General features: G+C 43.7%; 1 protein-coding gene and 1 non-coding gene across 7 annotated transcripts in view; one reads left to right on the top strand and one right to left on the bottom strand.

The window, feature by feature from the left end:
* Positions 1-21644, top strand: part of piezo2 (piezo type mechanosensitive ion channel component 2) — a 499687-nt gene that overhangs the window by 313301 nt on the left and 164742 nt on the right. For all 6 annotated transcript variants that reach the window (XM_033019396.1, XM_033019395.1, XM_033019392.1 and 3 more), the window contains exon 5: positions 12589-12751. In XM_033019396.1, the coding sequence (XP_032875287.1) occupies positions 12589-12751 (163 nt within the window). The remainder of the gene's footprint in view (positions 1-12588; positions 12752-21644) is intronic.
* Positions 5695-5766, bottom strand: trnac-gca. The gene has a single exon. It is a non-coding gene; the product is annotated as a tRNA-Cys (tRNA).

The raw sequence follows: 21644 nt of genomic DNA, 5'->3' as shown, positions 1-21644 counted from the left end.
GGAGGCGAGGGGGGGAGAGGAGGGGTGAGATGGGGAGAGGAGAGGGGGGAGAGGAGAGGGGGGAGAGGAGAGGGGGGGAGAGGAGAGGGGGAGAGGAGAGGAGTGGAGAGGAGAGGGGGGGGAGAGGAGAGGGGGGGAGAGGAGAGGGGGGGGAAGAGGATAGGGGGGAGAGGAGATGGGGGGAGAGGACAGTGGGGGAGAGGAAAGGGGGGGAGAACCTAAAAAACATTTTAGAACCAAAAAAGACACATTCTGCAAGCGTTTTAGAACCACTAAGGACACTTACATTTGAGTAGACATGTGTTCAGTGTTATTCACAGCTCAGAGAAACATGACCCTGCCTTCCTCCAGCTTGCAGACACTGATTGAGGCACACCACTTCCTAGTTTTATAGTCCCTCCCCCCTGCCGCCAGCAGGGGCAGCAGAGAGAATGGGGAATTTTGTAAAATCATTAATATCTCTGTCATTTTTCATTGACGGGAAAAATCCTCGGCACACATACGGCAGAGGGGGGCTCTGAGCAAGGTGGCCAAAAATGATGGCCGTAGGTGGCGGCGTTCTCTCGGAAATCGCAGCACAGATGGCCAAAACCGGTCAAGAACAGACTTTTAGTAATATAGATATGATGATTTATGACCCCTTCATGACCCCCCGGAAAAACCCCAAACGACATTCATGGGGGTCAGGACCTCCAGGTTAAGAACCGCTGGGCTAGAGTGTAGTCCCAATCTTCCAACCTACTTCATTGGGGGCATTGAAATTTTCTCTGGAACTTAATGCTACACTACTGAAAATTTTATTCTGTACCCTGGTATTTCCCTCTTTGCTCCACCTGTTGTACTTTACGTATGGCTTGATTGTATTCATCTATAGTATAATCTGATTTACTTCAATAGCAAGCAAACAAAAGGTTTTCACTGCTTTTTTGGTACATGTGTCAATAATAAACTAATACAAATACAAATTAAGAATGGCCAATGACCTTCTCAGTAATATCCATATGTCGTTAATAAATGTAGAAATCTCCAATTACAATCTATTGATAATCTTGAAATGTAGTCTTACCAGACAGCCTGCAGCCTTTTGTTGGGGTCATATTGCTTTAAAAAAATTGTTGAGTGTTTTTGTGAAGTCCTTAACATTTGAAAGCTAAGACTGCCCAATAGAACACAAAGTGCTGGATTAATTCAGTGGGTCAGGCAACATCTCTGGAAGACATGGCGGACCCCTATCAAGTCGCTCCACAGATGCTGCCTTACTCACTGAGTCGGTTTTGTTTATTGTCACGTGTACCGAGGTACAGTGAAAAGCTTTTGTTGTCTACTAACCAGTCAGTGGAAAGACAATCCATGATTACAATCGAGCTATTCACAGTGTACGGATACATGGAAAGGGAATAACACGAATAACTTTTAGTGCAAGATAAAGTCAAATAAAGGGCCTGTCCCACTTGGGCGTCATTTGCGCGTCACGCAGATGGCGCGCGAAGATTTTGTACGTCACAAAATCCTGGGGCACCACGCACGACCGCGCGTCGCTGCCCACGTCACCACGCACCGTGCACGCGTAATGCGCACCATGCGCGCATCACGTGCGCGTCGTGCGTCGTGACGCGTAAATGATGTCGCGTAAATTACGCTCAAATTACGCCCAAGTGGGACGGGCTCATTAAGCCTATCAAGGATAGTTCGAGAACCTTCAATGAGGTAGATGGTAGTAGCTCAGGTTGTGTTCAGTTGACTGATTACAGCTTGGTTACCTCAACACTTTGATTCCAGCACGTGCAGTTCCTTGCGTCTATTGTCTAACTGCAATTTGGACTCCAACAGAAATTTAATCAGTGTTTAGTTTAGATTGACACACCTGAATGGTGGCACGGTGGTACAGCAGTGGAGTTGCTGCCTTACAGCGCCCGACACCAAGGTTCGATCCAGACTACGGGCCCTGTCTGTACGGAGTTTGTATGTTCGCCCTGCGACCGCATGGGTTTTCTCAGAATGCTCCGGTTTCTTCCCACATTCCAGTGACAAACAGTCAGAAACAAGAGTAATCAACTCCCTGAACCTAGACCAGCTAACAATTAGATCATGACTGATGCACACCTCATCTGCATGACTAACCTTTGACACACTTGCTTAACAAACCTCTGCTTTAATGGACTCTTGTGTCTAGGACATGTTGTTTTCTCTCTGTCTGTGTGTATGTTTGAATTGTCTATCTCTTGGACAACAGTCATATAGTGTGCCTGCTTCTCAAACAAAGTAGTCATTTCTTAGATCGTCTGGAACATTCAGATTTGCACCAAAGCATTAAAGACTCAACATGTAAATAGTAAGTGCGTTGTCCTGCAAATAAACCTTTATTGTAATGTGGTTGAGCGAAAGGAAGGACTGTTGAGTTTAGTTTAGTTTACTGTCCCTTGTACCGAGGTACAATGAAAAGCTTTTGTTGCGTGCTAACCACTCAGCAGAAAGACAATACATGCTTACAATCGAGCCATCCACAGTATGCAGATGCACGATAAAGGCAAGAACGTGAATAACATTTAGTGCAAGATAAAGTTCAGTAAAGTCCAATTAAAGAGTCCGAGAGTCTCCAATGAGGTAGATAGTAGCTCAGGACCGTTCTCGAGTTGTTGGTAGGATGATTACTTTTCTTTAGAGATACAGCGCAGAAACAGACCCTTCATCCCACCAAGTCCGCGCCAACCAACGATCACCCCATACACTAGCAGTATCCTACACACGAGGGACAATTTACAATTTTTACCGAAGCCAATTAACCTACAAAACCTGTATATCTTTGGTGTGTGGGATGAAACCGGAGAACCCAGAGAAAACCCACGCAGTCACAGGGAGAACATACAATCTCCACACCGACGGTACCAGTGGTCAGGATCGAACCCAGGTCTCAGACGCTGCAAGGCAGCAACTCTACTGCTGTGCAACTATGCCGTCTAGAAATACAGAAGTTGCAGATGTGAGGGAGGGAGAAGAGGAGGAGGAGAAGTCTCACTACTGATTAGGGAGGTCATGAGGGTGGGGTACAGAGGGGACATCCTAGACGTGAGGATATATTGTCCAATGAAGCAATATAGGTAGATTCACTTGAGAAGAATGACATAGACTTTTAGACTTTAGAGATACGGAGAGGAATCAGGCCCTTCGGCCCTCCAAGTCCGTGCCGACCAGCGATCACCCCGTGTACTTTGAGGAAACGGATCAAGAGTTAATACTGGCCTCGCCAGATTTCACAGTTTTTCAGAATGACAATATACTAAACTAAATGAGTAAAGAGTAAAATAAGTGGTCTTAGAATGGGTTTGGGCCAGGTGAGGGAAATGTCCACAACTAGCCATTACTTTAGTTTAGATAGACACAAAGTGCTGAAGTTACTCAGCGGGTCAGGCTGCATCAGTGGAGAAAAAGAATTAGTGTTAATTTGGGCCTTCAGATTAGTTTTGTTTATTATTGTCACGTGTACTGAGGTACAATGAAAAGCTTTTTGTTGCGTGCTATCATGTCAGCGAAAAGCCTATACATTATTACCATCAAGCTGTCCACAGTGTACAGACACAGGATAATGGGTATACTATTTAATGCGAGATAACGTCCAATGAAAGATAGTTTGAAGATCTCCAATGAAGTACATGGGAGGTTATCCATCTAGTTAGTGAGAGGGTGGTTCAGTTGCCTGATAACAGCTGAGAAGAAACTGTCCCTGAACCTGGAGGTGTCCGTGTTCACACTTCTGTACCTCTTGCCTGATGGGAGAAAGGAGAAGAGGAAGTGACTGGGGTAAGACTGGTCCTTGATTATGCTGTTGGCCTTGCCGCCAGCATGCGTGAAGTGTAGATGGAGTCAGTGGAAGGTAGGCTGGTTTGTGTGATGGTCTGGGCTACGTCCACAACTCTGCAATTTATTTTGGTCTTGGATGGAGCTGTTTAGTTTAGTTTTGTTTAGTTTACAGATACAGCGTGGAAACAGGCCCTTCGGCCCAACAAGTCCACGCTGACCAGCGATCCTCGAACACGAACACTATCCTACACACACTAGGGACAATTTACATTTATAGCAAGCTAATTAACCTACAAACCTGTACGTCCTTGAAGTGTGGAAGGAAACCGAAGATCTCGGAAAAAACCCATGCAGGTCACAGGTAGAATGTATAAACTCCTTATGGACAGCATGCATAGTCAGGATCGAACCCGGATCTCTGGCGCTGTAAGGTTGCGACGCTGTGCCACCATGCCTCCCAAACCATGTTCCCAAACCATGCTGTGAAGCATCCTGATAAGATGCTTTCTACTCATCCTGTGCGATCAGTATCCATTGATCCTGTGGGGTTCATGCTTTATGTGTTAGATTAGGATTATACCCTCTGAATCTTTTTACTAGAGCATAAGACAAAGAAGCATATTTAGGCATTACAGACCATCGACTGTACATTCGATCATGGCTAAAGTATTTTTTTCCTTTCAATCCCATTCTCCTGCCTTCTCCCCGTCATTTTGGGCACACTTACTAATCAAGAATCTGTCAATCTCCATTTAAAAAATACCCAATTCCTTGGCCTCCATCGTCTGTGGCGATAAATTCCATCGATTCACCACCCTCTGCTTATAGAAATTCCTCCTCATCTCCATTCTGAAGGTACCACCTTTTATTCTGAGGCTACGGCCTCTGGTCCAAGACCTCCCACTAGTGGAAACATCCTCTCCACATCCACTCTATCCAGGCCTTTCACTATTCGGTAAATTTCAATGAGGACCCCCTCATCCTTCTAAAGTCCTACCAGGACCTAACCTACCAGGTTAAAAAAAATGCTACTAGTACAATGGGGCTTTAGTTATATTGGATATGATTTCTTGGACTGTGTTATGAGATTTTAGACAATCGTGCAAATTGGGTGACAATTTTATAATATGACTTACTGACTAACAGAGAGCTGAAAATCAGTGCATTAGGAGTCTCTTTTTCATTTGTTCCTTCCAAGGCATGCACAGCTGCTCTGTAAAACAAATACTAAGCATCAAACTTAGGCATAAATGTTTCATGCACACAATCATGCTAAGATGAATTTCATTATATTACACCTTCTTGATCTTTGCCATTAAACACATTTAAGCTTAGTATAATAGCTACATCCCCAGCGCAAAGTAACTTACACTTGAATTTCCTACAATTAAATAGATTCTAAACAGGTGATGGACGATGCCTGATATTTCATCAGTTCTGTGAGCAAAATTAGGCCATTCGGCCCATCAAGTCTACTCTGCCATTCAATCATGGCTGATCTATCTTTTCCTCTCAACCCCATTCTCCTGCCTTCTCCCCATAACCCCTGACACCCATACTAATCAAGAATCTGTCAATTTCCACCTTAAAAATATCCATTGACTTGGGCCTCCACAGCCGTCTGTGGCAATGAATTCCACAGATTCACCACCCTCTGACTAAAGAAATTTCTCCTCATCTCCTTTGTAAAGGTACATCCTTTTATTCTGAGGTTGTGCCCTCTGTCCTAGACTCTGCCACTAGTGGAAACATCCTCTCCACATTCACTCTATCCAGGCCTTTCATTATTCGGTATGTTTCAATGAGTGCCCCCTCATCCTTCTAAACTCCTGCGAGTACAGACCCAGTGCCATCAAACTCTCATCATATGTTAACCCAAACATTCTCGGAAAAACGAGGGGGCACCTGGATTTGAACCAGGGACCTCATGATCTGCAGTCAAATACTCTACCACTGAGCTATACCCCCCATTTAAAATTTAACATACACTTTGAAAAAAATATTTGTTACATTGTGATATTTTTGAAGCAGTTTTTTTTTTAATTAATCCACATGAATCATATTTTCAAATTCTTGGAATACATTTCCATGGATTGTGCATTAGTTATGTTTAAATTTTGAACGTAAATACCTTCCATGATATGTACCATTTCCTACAAAGAGGGAATCTCTTCCTCACCTATCTTGCAATATTACTCTGTGACGAGGTACTGCTTGTGGGTATACTTTAGTTTAGTTTAGAGATACAGCGCGGATACACCGAGTCTGCACCGACCAGCGATCCCCACACACTAACACTATCCTACACACATGAGGGACAAATTACACTTGCACCAAGCCAATTAACCTACAAACCTGTACGTCTTTGAAGTGTGGGAGGAAACAGAAGATGTCGGAGAAAACCCACGTGGTCATGGGGAGAACGTACAAACTCCATACAGATAGCATCCGTAATCAAGATCGAAGCCGGGTCTCTGGCGCTGCAAGCGCTGTAAGGCAGCAACTCTACTGCTGCGCCACCGTGCCGCCACCACCATAACCCTACTATTCATAATTTAGGAATAAACTTACTCTATCTTAAGATAAGGTGATAAGATGACCTTATCTTATTAGGTTAGAAGATAACCTAATCTTATCTATTACATTTATGAATATTCCATTTCTCTTTGATAACCCCCTTTTCCTCTCCGCCCTCTCCCCTTCCACCCACACCCCTCCCTCCAGCTATGCATTTCACTCCTCCTCCCCTCTCCTTATATGACACCCATTTGTCTCCTTTTCACCTCCAGCTATTTGCCAATCAAACCCCCCTCCCCTCACCTCCATCCACCTATCACTTAAAAAAAAGACACAAAGTGCTGGAGTAACTCAACAGTTCAAGCAGAATCTCTGGAGAAGAGTCTTGTCCCTAAACGTCACCTATCCATGTTCCCCAGGATACTTCCTGACTCACTGAGTTACTCCAGCACTTTATGTCTTTTTTGGGGGGTAAACCAGCATCTGCAGTTCCTTGTGTCTCTACCTATCACTTGTCAGATTTCTCCTACCCTTCATCTCTCTTTTACAGCTTTTCACCCCCCACCACTCCAGTCTGAAGAAGGGTCCCGACCCAAAATGTCATCTGTCCATTCCCTCCCCAGATGCTGCCTGACCAGCTGAGTTGTTCCAGCACTTTGTCTTTTGCTCAATTCTGAATAGCCCCATTGAGTCATAGAGTCTTACAGTGTGGAAACAGGCCCTTTGGCCAAACTTGCCCACAACATCCAACATGTCCCATCGACACTAGTCCTACCTGCCTGCATTTGGCCCATATCCCTCTAAAGGTGTCCTATCCATGTACCAGTCTAAATATTTCTTAAACGTTTCGGTAGAACCTGCCTCAACTACCTCCTCCGGCAGCTCGTTCCATACACTTACCACACTTTGCGTGAAAAAGTTACCCCTCACATTCCTATTTAATCTTTTCCCCCTCACCTTAAACCTATGTCCTCTGGTTCTTGATTCCCCAACTCTGGGCAAGAGACTCTGTGCATCTACCTGATCTATTCCTCTCATGATTTTGTACACAATTTAGCAACATTTACAAGGGGAACAGTGGAGATCACTTGACAGAGAACCATTTGGGGAGTGGGTGATGGAGCAATGTTGGGGGGGGTTAAGCACAATGCAGTTTGAGAATGTACAATGAATGTTATGAGTGGCCGTTCGGCAAAGTTGAGGCAGTTAAGCCTAACACTGTTATTCTGTGGCCTCAAAGAAATCTTATCCAGACAGGACTGAAATCTTGTGTGAATGTTTGTAGATGACTCATACAATTTTTATTGCTGTGTTTGCTGCAGACAGGGTGAAAGATACCTTGCCAATATTTGTCCACATTGCAAAACAGATGTAGAAATGAATACGTCCATTTGCTGTGAAGGGCAGTTTGTTCCCTTTTGGTTTCCCTTTGGAAAAAAAATGTGCTTCATCTTCCAGCTCTGTTGATTTTTACATCTGTGTTAAAACAAAGCACTTCATTAACATTTGCAATGCATATGTTAAGGGTTGCATTTCACTTAAAGGTTGCGTATAAAAAACATAGCTATTCATTCTTGGCAACTGAATGAAATATTAGATGAGAACTTTCTCCTGTGAGAGCAGAGGCAATAGAATCGTGCAATGAGCTCTAACTGGATTATTGTTCAAAATGTATAGCTCTTTATCTGTTGCAAGTTGAGCTCATATAAGAGTGTAGGAAGGAACTGCAGATGTTGGTTTAAACCGAAGATAGACACAAAAAGCTGGAGTACCACATCGGGTCAGGCAGCATCTCTGGAGAAAAGGAATAGGTGATGGTTCGGGTCGAGACCTTGCTTCAGATGTCTGAAGAAAAGGTCTTGACCCGAAATGACATCCATCCCTTTTCCCCAGAAATGCTGCCTGACCCACTGAGTTACTCCAGCTTTTTGTGTCTATCTTTGGAGCTCATATAATCGGTGCTTTCCAATTTACCTGTGTTCTTTAGCAATCACTGAAGTGCAGAGGTTGGTTGGTCATCATCACAGTGCTCTTTCAGGTCGTCAAATTCAATGGAAACACAAGGGTCTGTGTCACTTGCTGTGGTAAAGTAAGAAAGTAACTGAGTTTGATCACACAAAGTGCTGGAGTAACTCAGCGAGTCAGGCAGCATCGCTGGAGAAAGTGGATAAATGACGTTTTGGTTCGGTACCTTTCTTCAGACTGGAGTAAAAACAAAGCTTCACAAAGCTCTCAGTCTGAAGAAGGGTCTCGACCCAAAACGTCACCTATTACTTTTCTCCAGAGATGGTGCCCGACCCGTTGAGTTACTCCAGCTTTTTGTGTCCAAAGTATTGTTCCTTGTTCAAGATTCTCCAATAACAGAAAACATTCTCTCCACATCCACCAGCGTCCCTCAGGATCATTCAGGCTTATCTTTTAGTCATAGTCATCAAAGGTTCAAAGGTTAATTTATTGTCACGTGTACCAATTAAGGTACAGTGAAAATCGAATTGCTGTACAGCCATACTAAAAGCAACAAGACACACAACTACATAAAAGTTAACATTAACATCCACCACAGTGGATTCCCCACATTCCTCACTGTGATGGAAGGCAATAAAGTCTAATCTTCTTCCTCTTTAGCGTGAAAACAAGCCCTTTTCCCCATCTTGCCACATTGACCAACACGTCCCATCTACACTAGTCCCAATTGCATGCTTTGGGCTCATATCACTCTAAACCTATCCTATCCATGTACCTGTCTGAATGTTTCTTAAACGTTGCGATAGTCCCTGCCTCAACTACCTCCTCTGGCAGCTCGTTCCATACACAAACACCACCCTTTGTGTGAAAAAGCTACTGCGCAGACTCCTTTCCCCTTCACCTGAAAACTATTTCTATTATTTCCCTGTGACCATAGTCCATCCGTTCAACCTGTACAAAGGCGGCATAGTCACACAGCTTGTAGAGCCACTGTCTCACAACACCAGAGACCAGAATTCAATCCTGAACTCGGGTGCTGTCTGTGTGGAGTTAAGCTAAGTGTCAATGGCCAGATAGTATGTCTTATTTTGTTGCGTTAGTTAAAAAGCTATTCATCAAAAAACAATCTGAAGAAGGGTCCCGAACCAAATCGCCACCTACAGTGGCTTGCAAAAGTATTCATACCCCTTGAACTTTTCCACATTTTGTCACGTTACAACCACAAACGTAAATGTATTTTATTGGGATTTTATGTGATAGACCAACACAAAGTGGCGCATAATTGTGAAGTGGAAGGAAAATGATACATGGTTTTCAAATTGTGTGTCGTGCAAAAGTATTCAGCCCCCTTTACTCTGATACCCCTAAATCAAATCCAGTGCAACCAATTGCCTTCAGAAGTCACCTAATTAGTAAATAGAGTCCACTTGTGTGTAATCTAATCTCAGTATAAATACAGCTGTTCTGTGAAGGCCTCAGAGGTTTGTTAGAGAACATTAGTGAACAAACAGCATCATGAAGCCCAAGGAACACACCAGACAGGTCAGGGATAAAGTTGTGGAGAAGTTTAAAGCAGGGTTAGGTTATAAAAAAATATCCCAAGCTTTGAACATCTCACGGAGCACTGTTCAATCCATCATCCGAAAATGGAAAGAGTATGGCACAACTGCAAACCTACCAAACCCACCCCCTTTGGACAGTCTCCCTCAGATGGTCACGTCAATCAATTCAGCTTGTTTATTTATGTATTGTATTTATTTACCTTTCTTGTACATCAGTGGAGCTGCACACTAAATCTCGTTGCACTGAAGTGCAATGACAATAAAAGATATATTATTATTATTATTATTATTATTATTACATGGCCGTCCACCTAAACTGACAGGCCGGGCAAGGAGAGCATTGATCAGAGAAGCAGCCAAGAGGCCCATGGTAACTCTGGAGGAGCTGCAGAGATCTACAGCTCAGGTGGGAGAATCTGTCCACAGGACAACTATTAGTCGTGCACTCCACAAATCGGGCCTTTATGGAAGAGTGGCAAGAAGAAAGCCATTGTTGAAAAAAGCCATAAGAAATCCCGTTTGCAGTTTGCCACAAGCCATGTGGGGGACACAGCAAACATGAGGAGGAAGGTGCTCTGGTCAGATGAGACCAAAATTGAAGTTTTTGGCCGAAATGCAAAACGCTATGTGTGGCGGAAAACTAACACTGCACATCACCCTGAATACACCATCCCCACTGTGAAACATGGTGGTGGCAGCATCATGCTGTGGGGATTCTTTTCTTCAGCAGGGACAGGGAAGCTGGTCAGAGTTGATGGGAAGATGGATGGAGCCAAATACAGGGCAATCTTGGAAGAAAACCTGTTAGAGTCTGCAAAAGACTTGAGACTGGGGCGGAGGTTCACCTTCCAGCAGGACAACGACCCTAAACATACAGCCAGAACTACAATGGAATGGTTTAGATCAAAGCATATTCATGTGTTAGAATGGCCCAGTCAAAGTCCAGACCTAAATTCAATTGAGAATCTCTGGCAAGACTTGAAAATTGCTGTTCACAGCCGCTCTCCATCCAATCTGACTGAGCTTGAGCTATTTTGCAAAGAAGAATGGGCAAAGATTTCAGTCTCTAGATGTGCAAAGCTGGTAGAGACATACCCCAAAAGACTTGCAGCTGTAATTGCAGCAAAAGGTGGTTCTACAAAGTATTGACTCAGGGGGGCTGAATACTTTTGCACGCCACGCTTTTCAGTTTTTTATTTGTAAAAAATTTGAAAACCATGTATCATTTTCCTTCCACTTCACAATTATTCACCACTTTGTGTTGGTCTATCACATAAAATCCCAATAAAATACATTTACGTTTGTGGTTGTAACATGACAAAATGTGGAAAAGTTCAAGGGGTATGAAAACTTTTGCAAGTCACTGTATATATGTTCTCCGGAGATGCTGCCAGACCCATTGAGCTACTCCAGTACTTTGTGTTCAATGCTTGATTCCAGCATTTGTGCAGTTCCTTGTGTCTCCAAAAAAAATGATTGGAAAAATTTAGCACAAGCACCTTTGCAATTAGCTGCATACATCTTTTTAATGAGGATTACGGTGAGGGGAATATTTTGGAATTTTAATGGCTTTTTCTAACCGCACGTCAGGACTTCCATAGAATTCCCCTCATGGTTTTGTACTAATATTTGACCTTTTCAGGTGACGCATTGTAGAAAAACAGGTGAAAATTACACGCAATATCGGAATTAATCTTTGTCATTACTGCTTGGTTGTTTTCTACCAGTGCAGCTTCCCCACCTGTTAGAGCAGCCTCACAATGTTGGTTGAGAATAACGCACGGTGCGGGTCCCGGGAGAAATAAGGGATGGACGCACCTCAAAGAAAAAGGATTGTAGCTGATTCATAAAGCCCTTTGAGTGCGAGATGAAAGCTGGTGATCAAGGTTACGCTCGTTTTACTTGGATCGAGGACTATTGTTTCAGTTTTCTGTCCAATGCCAGATTAGCATCACTGCCAAATCTGTTCTGCTAGGAATATCAATTTGAGTTTTAACACTATGTCTCTACTTCCACCACCGCTACTTCCTTAGAAGACTTAAAGTTCGGCACGTCCCCAACAACTCTCACCAACTTCTGCAGATGTGCCATCGAAAGCATTTTATCAGGATGCTTCACAGCATGGTTTGGAAACAACTCCATCCAAGGCCGCAAGAAATTGCAGAGAGTTGTGGAGGCAGCCCAGTTCATCACGCAAACCAACCTCCCTTCCATTGAGGAGATATTAATCTCCCTTCCATTGACTCCATCTACACCTCACGCTGCTTCAACAAGGCCACCAGCATAATCAAGGACCAGTCACACTTCATCTTCTCCCCACTCCCATCGGGCAAAAGGTATGGAAGTGTGAAAATGCACACTTCCAGATTCAGTTTCTTCCCATCCTACCACAACTAAAGAGCAGTCCAGAACTATTGTCTTTCTTATTGGAAATCCTCTGACCACCTTTGGATCGGACTTTGCTGGCTTTATCTCGTGCTAAACGTTATTCATGTTATTCCCCTTATCGTATATCTATACACTGTGGATGGTCGATTGTAATCATGTATTCTCTTTCCGCTAACTGGTTAGCACACAACAAAAAGCTTTTCGATGTACCTGGGTACACGTGACAATAACTAAACTAATCTAAAACTAGACTGTAAAATGCAAGCTTGCGTATCCTGAATGCAATGTTAGATAATACGTTCTATGCTAAGTAAAACTACACGCATTTACTTAAAATGAACATTTTCTTTCTTCACAGTGTCAGCGGGGCAGATGCTGGGAACGTTATTAGACTCTTTGCTCCAGATATTGGAATGTTTGTTGCTGGCTTGGCCACCTGGCTCCTCTGTAAAAGTCTAGTTCGACAACCAGCAACGGAAGACATGGCCCAGTACAATCCAGACTTCCAGAATGAAGAACTGGTAAAAAAAAAAACACTTCTCCTTTTTCTTTACATCCAGTTTTCCCGAGGCTTCGGAAGAACCTTGCTTCCAAAGCCCTTTGAGTTGCAACGTTACTGAGTTGTTATTTTTGTGACCCCATGTTTATTTTAGTGCATGAAAAGCAGATGGTTAGCAGGCCTGCGTTTCAAGCTGTTGTGGTGAATGCACTGTAGTGCTTGTGCTGACTGATTCTGAAAGCAGTCTGCCACGTCACTTTTGGATTCTGTCAGCAAGTCCTTAGGGTCAGAAAATTCAATTCGCTTAAAGTGAAAATCAGTCAAAGAAAATCAAACAATAATAGCTGCAGATACTGGGAATCCGAAATAGAAACAGAAAATGCTAGAAATACTCATTGGGTCAGTCAGCATCTGTGGAAAGAGAACGTCACTGTTTCCGAACAGCTCCAATGGAGGTTCCTGAACCTGAATAGCCGAACTGTTTAGAAACAAGGAACTGCAGATGCTGGTTCACAAAGAAAAGACACAAAGTGCTGAAGTAACTCAGCATGTCATAGAGTCATACCGCGTGGAAACAAGCCCAACTTGCCCATACCGGCCAACATGCCCCACCTACACGTCCCACCTGCCTACGTTTGGCCCATATCCCTCTAACCATATCCTCTACGTGAACCTATCTAAATGTTTCTTAAACTTTGCGATAGTACCTGCTTCAACTACCTCCTATGACAGCTTGTTCTATGCACCCACCACCATTTGTGTAAAAACTGACCCCTCAGGTTCCTATTATACCTTTCCCCCGCCTCACCATAATCATATGTCCTCTGGTTCTCGATTCCCCTGCTCTGGGCAAGAGACTCTGCGTTTTACTACCCATGATTTTGTCCACTAGGTCAGACAGCATCTCCAGAGAACGAGGATAGACAGCATCCCTGGAGAACATTGAATCGGTCTGAAGATGAGTCTCGACCCGAACATCACCTATCCATGTTCTTCTGGGGTGCTGCCTGATCCGCCGAGTTACTCCAGCACTTTGTGTTTTTGTTTAACTGTCTCTTTTTCCACAGGTGCTGCCTGAATGCAGCAATTTTTTTGTTTTTAATTATTATTGACATCTGTGAAAATCAATATGTTGATGTGCTGTTGGTTTAGAGTAATGACAATTCTTCACCTACTTTTATCCTGGAGAAAAATGCATAAAGTGATTATTGTGTGTAAGAATGGATAAATGTAACAGATTCCAAGCACTGTTCCAAAGTAAAGTTTAGCTGTGTCTACATAACTCATTTTTTAACCATCAATAAATGAGTCATTAGCTGACCTTTACTGATGATACATATGATTCCCTGACCAAAGGAGAGTCTTGCATTTACAAATAACTTTTTTAACACTCTTATGGGCCTGTCCCACTTAGGCAACTTTTTAGGCGACTGCAGGAGACTATGCAGTCGCCACATGTTCGCGGGTGGTTGCCGGGGAGTCGCCTTCATGGTCGTGAGGAGTTCCCGCAATCTGGGAACTAGTCACGGCTTCATTATGCTCGCTGTGAATTTTTCAACATGTTGAAAAGTTAGCGGGGACTAGGATGAGGCTGCCATGGAGAGTAGCAAGAATTCTCGTGCCATAGTTGGGTCGCCAGGAGGTTCTAGTGGGTCGCCAGGAGGTCAAAGGTTCTCGTAGGTTCTTGTAGGTTTTATCCGGTGCATTTCAGACAGCGCTCCCCCCGCTTGCCCTGTCCCCCGCTTTTGCGATGTATTTGTGTGTGTGTGTGTGTTTCACTCTGACAGTCGCCATTCCTGTTGCCGGTTTTTCAGGCGACTGCCGGCAACTTGACAGTCGCTGGCAGACACCTGAAAAATCGCCTAAGTGGGACAGGCCCATTTGAAGTCCTCAAAGAGCTTTCTAGTCCATGGACGACTCAATGGTCAGTGAAGTATATTCGCAGAACGTCAAGAGGGATATTTCTTTGTGGTTCTCTCTAAATATTGTGCTCCCCATGCCATGGATTAACTAGTGGAGCTGCTGCCTTCCAATCCCAGTAACCTCGGTTCATTCCTTATCTTGGTTGCTGTCTATGTGGAGTTTGCATGTTCTCACTGTAACCATGTGGATTACCTCTGATTCCTCCCACGATCCACATTTGTAGATTAATTGGCCAGGGTGAAATGCTCCTTCTGTTGAGTTGATCGTAAAGTGGAGGAGGATTAGTGTAATATCGGCATGGACGATTGCCTGAAGGGCCTGTTTCTATGTTGTGTGATCACTAATGTCACGTCTTTGTATTTTCAACTATATGGTTCTGAGTAAAGGATTTTTTTCAACTCTATACTTAAATTTCTAGTGATTAAGATTAAAATATAAAAATAATTCAAAACATTTCTGTTCTCGGTTGCAATATCCATATCAGGCAACTGAACCATCCTATCACCAATTAGAGTGAGGTCCTGACTAGCAACTACTTTATTGGAGACCCTCGGACTGTCTTTAATCGGACTTTACTGGACTTTACCTTGCACTAAACATGATTCCCTTTATCCTGCGGACAGCTTGATTGTAATCGTGTATAGTTTTTTCGCTGACTGGATCCCGCGCAACAAAAAAGCTTTTCACTGTACCTCGGTACAAGTGACAATAATAAACTAAACTAAAATAAAATAAAATAAACTAAACTGGCCTTTTCCCTTAAAAAAAGTTGCCCCAGAAATTAAAATAGCATGAAACACAATGTTATTGCTTCAAACTGATATATGAATTATTATCTGCAGGGGTCCTTTTTTTAAAATCGGAAACTAAGAGTTATAGAGTCATACAGCACAAATCAATCCCTTCGGCCCGACTCGTCCATGCCGTCCAAGATACCCTATCTAAACTAGCCCCATTTGCCCTCGTTTGCCCCATCTCACATGTAAACCAAAGATAGTCACAAAATGCTGGAGTTACTCAGCGGGTCACGCAGCGGGTCAAGAGGTGGCGTTTCAGATCGGGACCCTTGTTCAATCTTCAGTCGTAAACTAATTGCGCAAAATCTCAGGTAATATGCACAACTCTGTTTTTTACTGTGAGTATTGTTACCGCAGTGTAATCTGTCCCCGTTATGGGAGTCAGGATTGCAGGAACTCACACAGTGGCTGGGAAATTGTATAAACTTGGATGAACAAAGAGGAAGAAGCCAAGTATGAAAGAAAAACACAAGATAAGATAAAAGATATTGCACACAAGGGAATACAACTGAGAAAACCAAGAGAAGCAGATTGCTCAATAAATGCTCCAGTTTATGTGTGTAAAAAATCCCTATAATTCCCCTGGCATGGCATCTAGCTGCTAATTAAATTATGTAAGTGTTTTTGGCTCCAGTAAACCTACCTAAGTCCATTTTTTGGATGAGCTTTCAATGGATCAATGGTGCTTCATATGTCACGTATGTAACTGCACAGTTAAAATCATTTTGCATATATTACACATGCGGGCACCGCCATGTTTTGGCGCCATCCTTCAACGTCCAAAGTCCGGCTCGTCCATGTGCTCGATGTACCAGAGCAGTTCCCGCGAACCGGTACCCCTGTCCTCGCCTCGCCCGGGCATCTTTGTGTCCCAGGGGCATGTCCAACAGCCCGCCTTGAAGGTGCTGGAGGCTTTACCCTGCCTGCTCACTGGGTGTGATTTTCTGACATTAATTCTACTGCTATTACAGTTGCGTTTATGAAGCTGGTGCAGCGGGTGTTGACATGTGTCATTTTCTCTTAACATGACTCGGGTTTCGCAGTTACACAGCACTAGAGCTGTTACATTACAGCGCCAGAGACATGGGTTCAAACATTACTACAGGTGCTGAAGACGGAATTCAAAAGTTCTCCCTATGGCCACGTGGGTTTTCTCCGGGTGCTCCGGTTCCCTCTCACATTTCAAAGTGCAGGTTTGTAGGTAAATTCTGTAAATTGTAAATTGTCCCTAGTGTGTAGGATAGTGCCCGTGTAGAAGGTGATAGCTGGTTGGCGTGGACTCAATGAGCCAATGGGCCTGTTTCCAGCTGTGTCTCTAACAAATATCAGCCATGATCATATGGAGTGGCAGGACAGGCTTGAAGGGATCGATGCTTACTCTGCACTTATTATCTTGTGTTGTTCTGCCACCTTAATGTACTCCGATTTAATGGCGATCTGAAGCCTCCAGCCTGTCCATGATGTGTAAAATTTATGAGAGAATAAGAAACAGTCATAAAGCCCCATAGCACAATAACGGGCTCTTCAGCCCATCTCATCCATGCCGACCTTTCAGCCATAGTCATAGAGTTATACAACGTGGAAAAGTGCCCTTCGGCCCAACTTGCCCACACCGGCCAACATGCCCCATCTACACTAGTACCACGTGCCTGTGTTTGGCCCATAGCCCTCCAAACCTGTCCTATCCATGTACCTATCTAATTGTTTCTTAAACGTTGCAATAGTCCAGGGGTAGGCAACCCGGTTCTGCCTAGGGGCTGGGTCCCGGGTCTGTGAGCGGTTGGATGGCCACATCTATCGCCATAGTTAATAAACTTTATATAAACATTTATATTTTTATATTTTATTTATAAGAAATATATATTTAAGAAATATTATGTCTACTGAACATAGGAGTTTGAGACACTGGTATTGAAACACCCTCAAGAATCTTAAGATCAACTTTGCCTTTATTATGCAAAAACAATAATTTAACACAACCATTTAACACATTTTAACATAAGCATCGACTACAGTGGAATCAACATTGCAAGAACAACAATTTAACAACACCCAACACAATTTAACATTAATATCCACTCCAGTGGAATCAACATTCCTCACTGTGACGACGGCTCGATGTTCAGACCCTCTCATCAGAATGATCGAAACTCCAGCGTCAGGACAGATTGCAACACAACAAGAAAAGTTTCCCCCTATTCCCCTCCCCCTCCCCCGCATCAAGCATACGAAGAAACACCAAACCATGCCCTTAACACACTCAAAACAACAAAAACAGAGAGGGGCCACAACAGGCTGCTTGCGAGTCGGCCATTACAGACTTACTCCTCTCTGTCTGCTGGCCGGAATGGTTCAAGGCCGCACGGAGCAAATAAAAACAATACGCCTGCAGGCCGGATTCTTGCGGAAAAAAACCCGCCTGTGGGCCGGATGATTTCGAGTTATGGGCCGCATTCGGCCCGTGGGCCGTAGGTTGCTGTCCCCTGCTATAGTCCCTATTTCAAATACCTCCCCTAGCAGCTCGTTCCATACACCCACCACCCCTTGTGTGAAAAGTTACCCTCAGATTCCTATTTAATCTTTCCTCCCTTCACCTTAAACCGATGTCCTCTGGTTCTCGATTCCCTGCTCTGGGCAAGTGACTGTGCGTCTACCAGATCAATTCTTCTCATGATTTTATACATCTCTATAAGATCAGAATTAGCCCATCCATACTAATCCCATTTGCCCTTATTAAGGCCATAGTCTTCTGTGACATGTCTGTTTAAGAGACTACTTATGACTCCACAGGTACTGATTCCAGATCTTGAATAAGATTAGCGAAGACTGGGAGGTTTATTTTCACCCAAAGAGCATCAGGACTGTCAAACGATACTGGAGGCTAAAGCATACAACAGTACCAAAATGAGCACTTGTTGTGCCATAAGGTGGAATTACTGGGAATAACTATTTTCCGGATGGCTTGTCTTCTCTCTATCCCATAAATTTATCCGATTCTTCACGTTCTGGCAAAGGCACAGAGTTGGCACATGCAAGACCAGGTTCAGCTCTCACATCTGTTTCACATTGGCCCGTAGATATTTCAGCACGATTCATGTGGTAAGTACATCGTCCATATTTCAGCCTGAGGTATAATACTTTATTGGATTTAATTAACTTAGATCAACAAAAACGAAGGACAAAGTCGAGTATAGAAAAAGGCACAAACGATGTTTTAAAAAAAAATTGGAAATGGAAAGTTTTAACTGTTGCATGAAAACTAACTAAATGTCTCCAAGTGTAGTTGAAAGGGAGGGAGAGGCTTTATTTTCTATACTTTCTTTGTGCATTGTTAATTAGACATACAGAATATGCCCCAATCATAAATATAGGACATAGGAAAAGCCAGCTGTTGGAAGACCTTGACTTTAAACTGTTGTGTAGGATATTTTGAAGGCCACACCGCAGAATGTTGCTGCATTAAATAAAAGGTAGTTCTCTTCCTGAATACACTTAATAAATCATTCGGGAGAATGATTTGGTCACAACAAGCTTTTCATCTTGTAGTGTACAAATGATGGTGTGTTTGAGGATTTATGGTTTAGTTTAGTTTAATTTATTGTCACATGTTCTGAGGTACAGTGAAAAGCTTTGTGTTGCGTGCTGACCAATCATGGGAAAGACTATACATGTTTACAATCACTTCAGTCCAGCTTAGTTTATTGTCACGCGTACTGTGGTACAGTGAAAACGCTTTTTGTTGCGTGCCAACCAGTCAGCAGAAAGACAATACATGATTACAATTGTGCCGTCCGCAGTGTACAGATACGCGATAAAGGGAATAACGTTTAGTGCAAGATAAAGTCTGATTAAAGATAGTCCGAGGGTCTTCAATGAGGTCGGTAGTAGCTCAGGACCGCTCTCTAGTTGTTGGTAGGATGGTTCAGTTGCCTGATAACAGCTGCGAATCTGAACCTGAATCTGGAGGTGTGCGTTTCACACTTCTAGACCTCTTGCCTGATGGGAGAGGGGGAAATGTTCTTCATCTAACGGCATGGTGCATTGAGGTGGCTGGCTTTAATGTGAAAAGCTGGTAAAGAAAGACTTATGAAATACATTGTTTAGATTGGTTAATGAGCAGAAAAATGTATTTAGAAATACACAATTTTTCAGTAATTCCCCCTCTATCACCTCTGCTTTACCTGTGCACGCCTCACCTTGATGCACACCCATATCTCCTCCTGGATGGCGCAGTGATGCAGCATTGGAGTTGCTGCCTTCCGGTGCGCCAGAGACCCGGTTTCGATCCTGACTACAGGTGCTGCCTGTCATTGTATTTTCTTCCATTGGGTTTTCTCCGAGTGCTCCGGTTACCTCCCACATTCCAAAGACGCACAGGTTTGTAGGTTAAATTGGCTTCTGTTTATTGTCCCTAGTGTGTAGGATCGAACTAGTGTACAGGAACTGCTGGTCGGCGTGGACTTAATGGACTGAAGGGTCTGTTCGCACTGTATCTCTAAACTAAACTAAACTAAACTAAACTAAACTCAACTAAACTAAACTAAACTAAACTAAACTAAACTAAACTAAACTAAACTAAACTAAACTAAACTAAACTAAACTAAACTAAACTAAACTAAACTAAACTAAACTAAACCAAAACTAAACTAAGCTAAACAACCCTGCCCTTCATTCCCCCCTTCCCTAGCCCATCACCTTCCATCTATATCCGTCCCTCTGGCTTTACATTTCTCTCCTCGTCTTTCTTCATCTGACACCCTTTTGTCTCCTTTCCCCCAAAGTCATTGTCACATACTCCACCCCCTGCCAACCAATACTCCCCATCACCTGTATCCTCCTATCACTTGGCTTTGTCCCGGCCCAAAGCATCACCCGTTCGCTCCCTCCACAGACCCGCTGAGTTACTCCAAAACTTTGTGTTTGGATTTAGAAGTAGTTAAATATTTGTTGAAACTATTACAGGGCAGAATAACAGAATTTGACATTAGGATTGCGGAACATGTTACCGGCTGTTATCAGATTACTGAACAAACCACTTGTGAACTATGGGCGTAGAGCCAATCTTCTAAGGTAGACACAAAAAGCTGGAGTAGCTCAGCGGGTGAGGCAGCATCTATGGAGAGAAGGAATGGGCGACGTTTCGGGTCGAGACTCTTCTACAGACTGATGTCAGGGGAGGGGGCGGGACAAAGATAGAATGTAGACAGAGACAGTAAGACTGGTGGGAGAACTGGGAAGGGGAGAGAAAGCAAGAGAGATCTGAAGTTAGAGAAGTCAATGGTCAAACTGCTGAGATGTAAACTACACAAGCGAAATATGAGGTGCTGTTCCTCCGATTTGCGCTGGGCCTCACTCTGACAATGGAGGAGGCCCAGGACAGAAAGGTCAGATTGGGCCTCCAATTTGACTTTCTAATCTACCTTATTGCAGCCCTTGAGGCCGCAATAACTGCACTTTCTCCGCAGCTATCCTTGAGATGTAGGATGCTGCCTGTGCCCCACTGGGAATGATGAAATACAGATAACCTTTGTCCATAGATGAAGGGGGAAAGGTGTCCGTTATTGCCGATTGTATGCTATAACTGTGAGGGATTTGCTCCAACTACCGAGCCGTCGCGCCAGGAAACAACCAGTTGTTTTCAAATACAAAGTTCTTTTTAACAGCTAAAAATATATTTTAGTTACTGCAGTGGCACGGTGGCGCAGCTGTAGAATTGCTACCGTACCACGCCAGAGACAAGTGTTTGATCCAGACTACGGGTGCTGTCTGTATGGAGTTTGCATGTTCTCCCTGTGACCGTGTGGGTTTTCTCCAGGTGCTCCGGTTTCCTCCCCCAATCCAAAGACATTTAGGTTTGTACATTAATTGGCTTCTGCAAATTGCCCCTAGTGTGTAGCACAGAACTAGAGTATGTGTTCACTGGTTCTCAGTTGACCAAATGGCCTGTTTCCACCCTATATCTCTAAACTAAACTAAAGAGTCTGAAGAAGGGTTTTGACCCGAAACGTCACCTATTCCTTTTCTCCAGAGATGCCGCCTGACCCGCTGTTACTCCAACATTGTGTGTCTATCGGATCTAAAGTAAAGGCTGTTTGTTACAGAGTCAGAGGGTGGGAGTGGAGGGTTGCGGCTCTGATTGGTGCCCTATGACCAGTGGAGTGCATCAGGGCTGCGCCCACAACCCGAAAGTTCAAA

Source organism: Amblyraja radiata, chromosome 4 (genome assembly GCF_010909765.2).
Source record: "Amblyraja radiata isolate CabotCenter1 chromosome 4, sAmbRad1.1.pri, whole genome shotgun sequence".
Taxonomy (NCBI): domain Eukaryota; kingdom Metazoa; phylum Chordata; class Chondrichthyes; order Rajiformes; family Rajidae; genus Amblyraja; species Amblyraja radiata.
The sequence above is the reverse complement of the archived record's forward strand: the minus strand, read 5'-3'. Positions and strand labels throughout refer to the sequence as shown.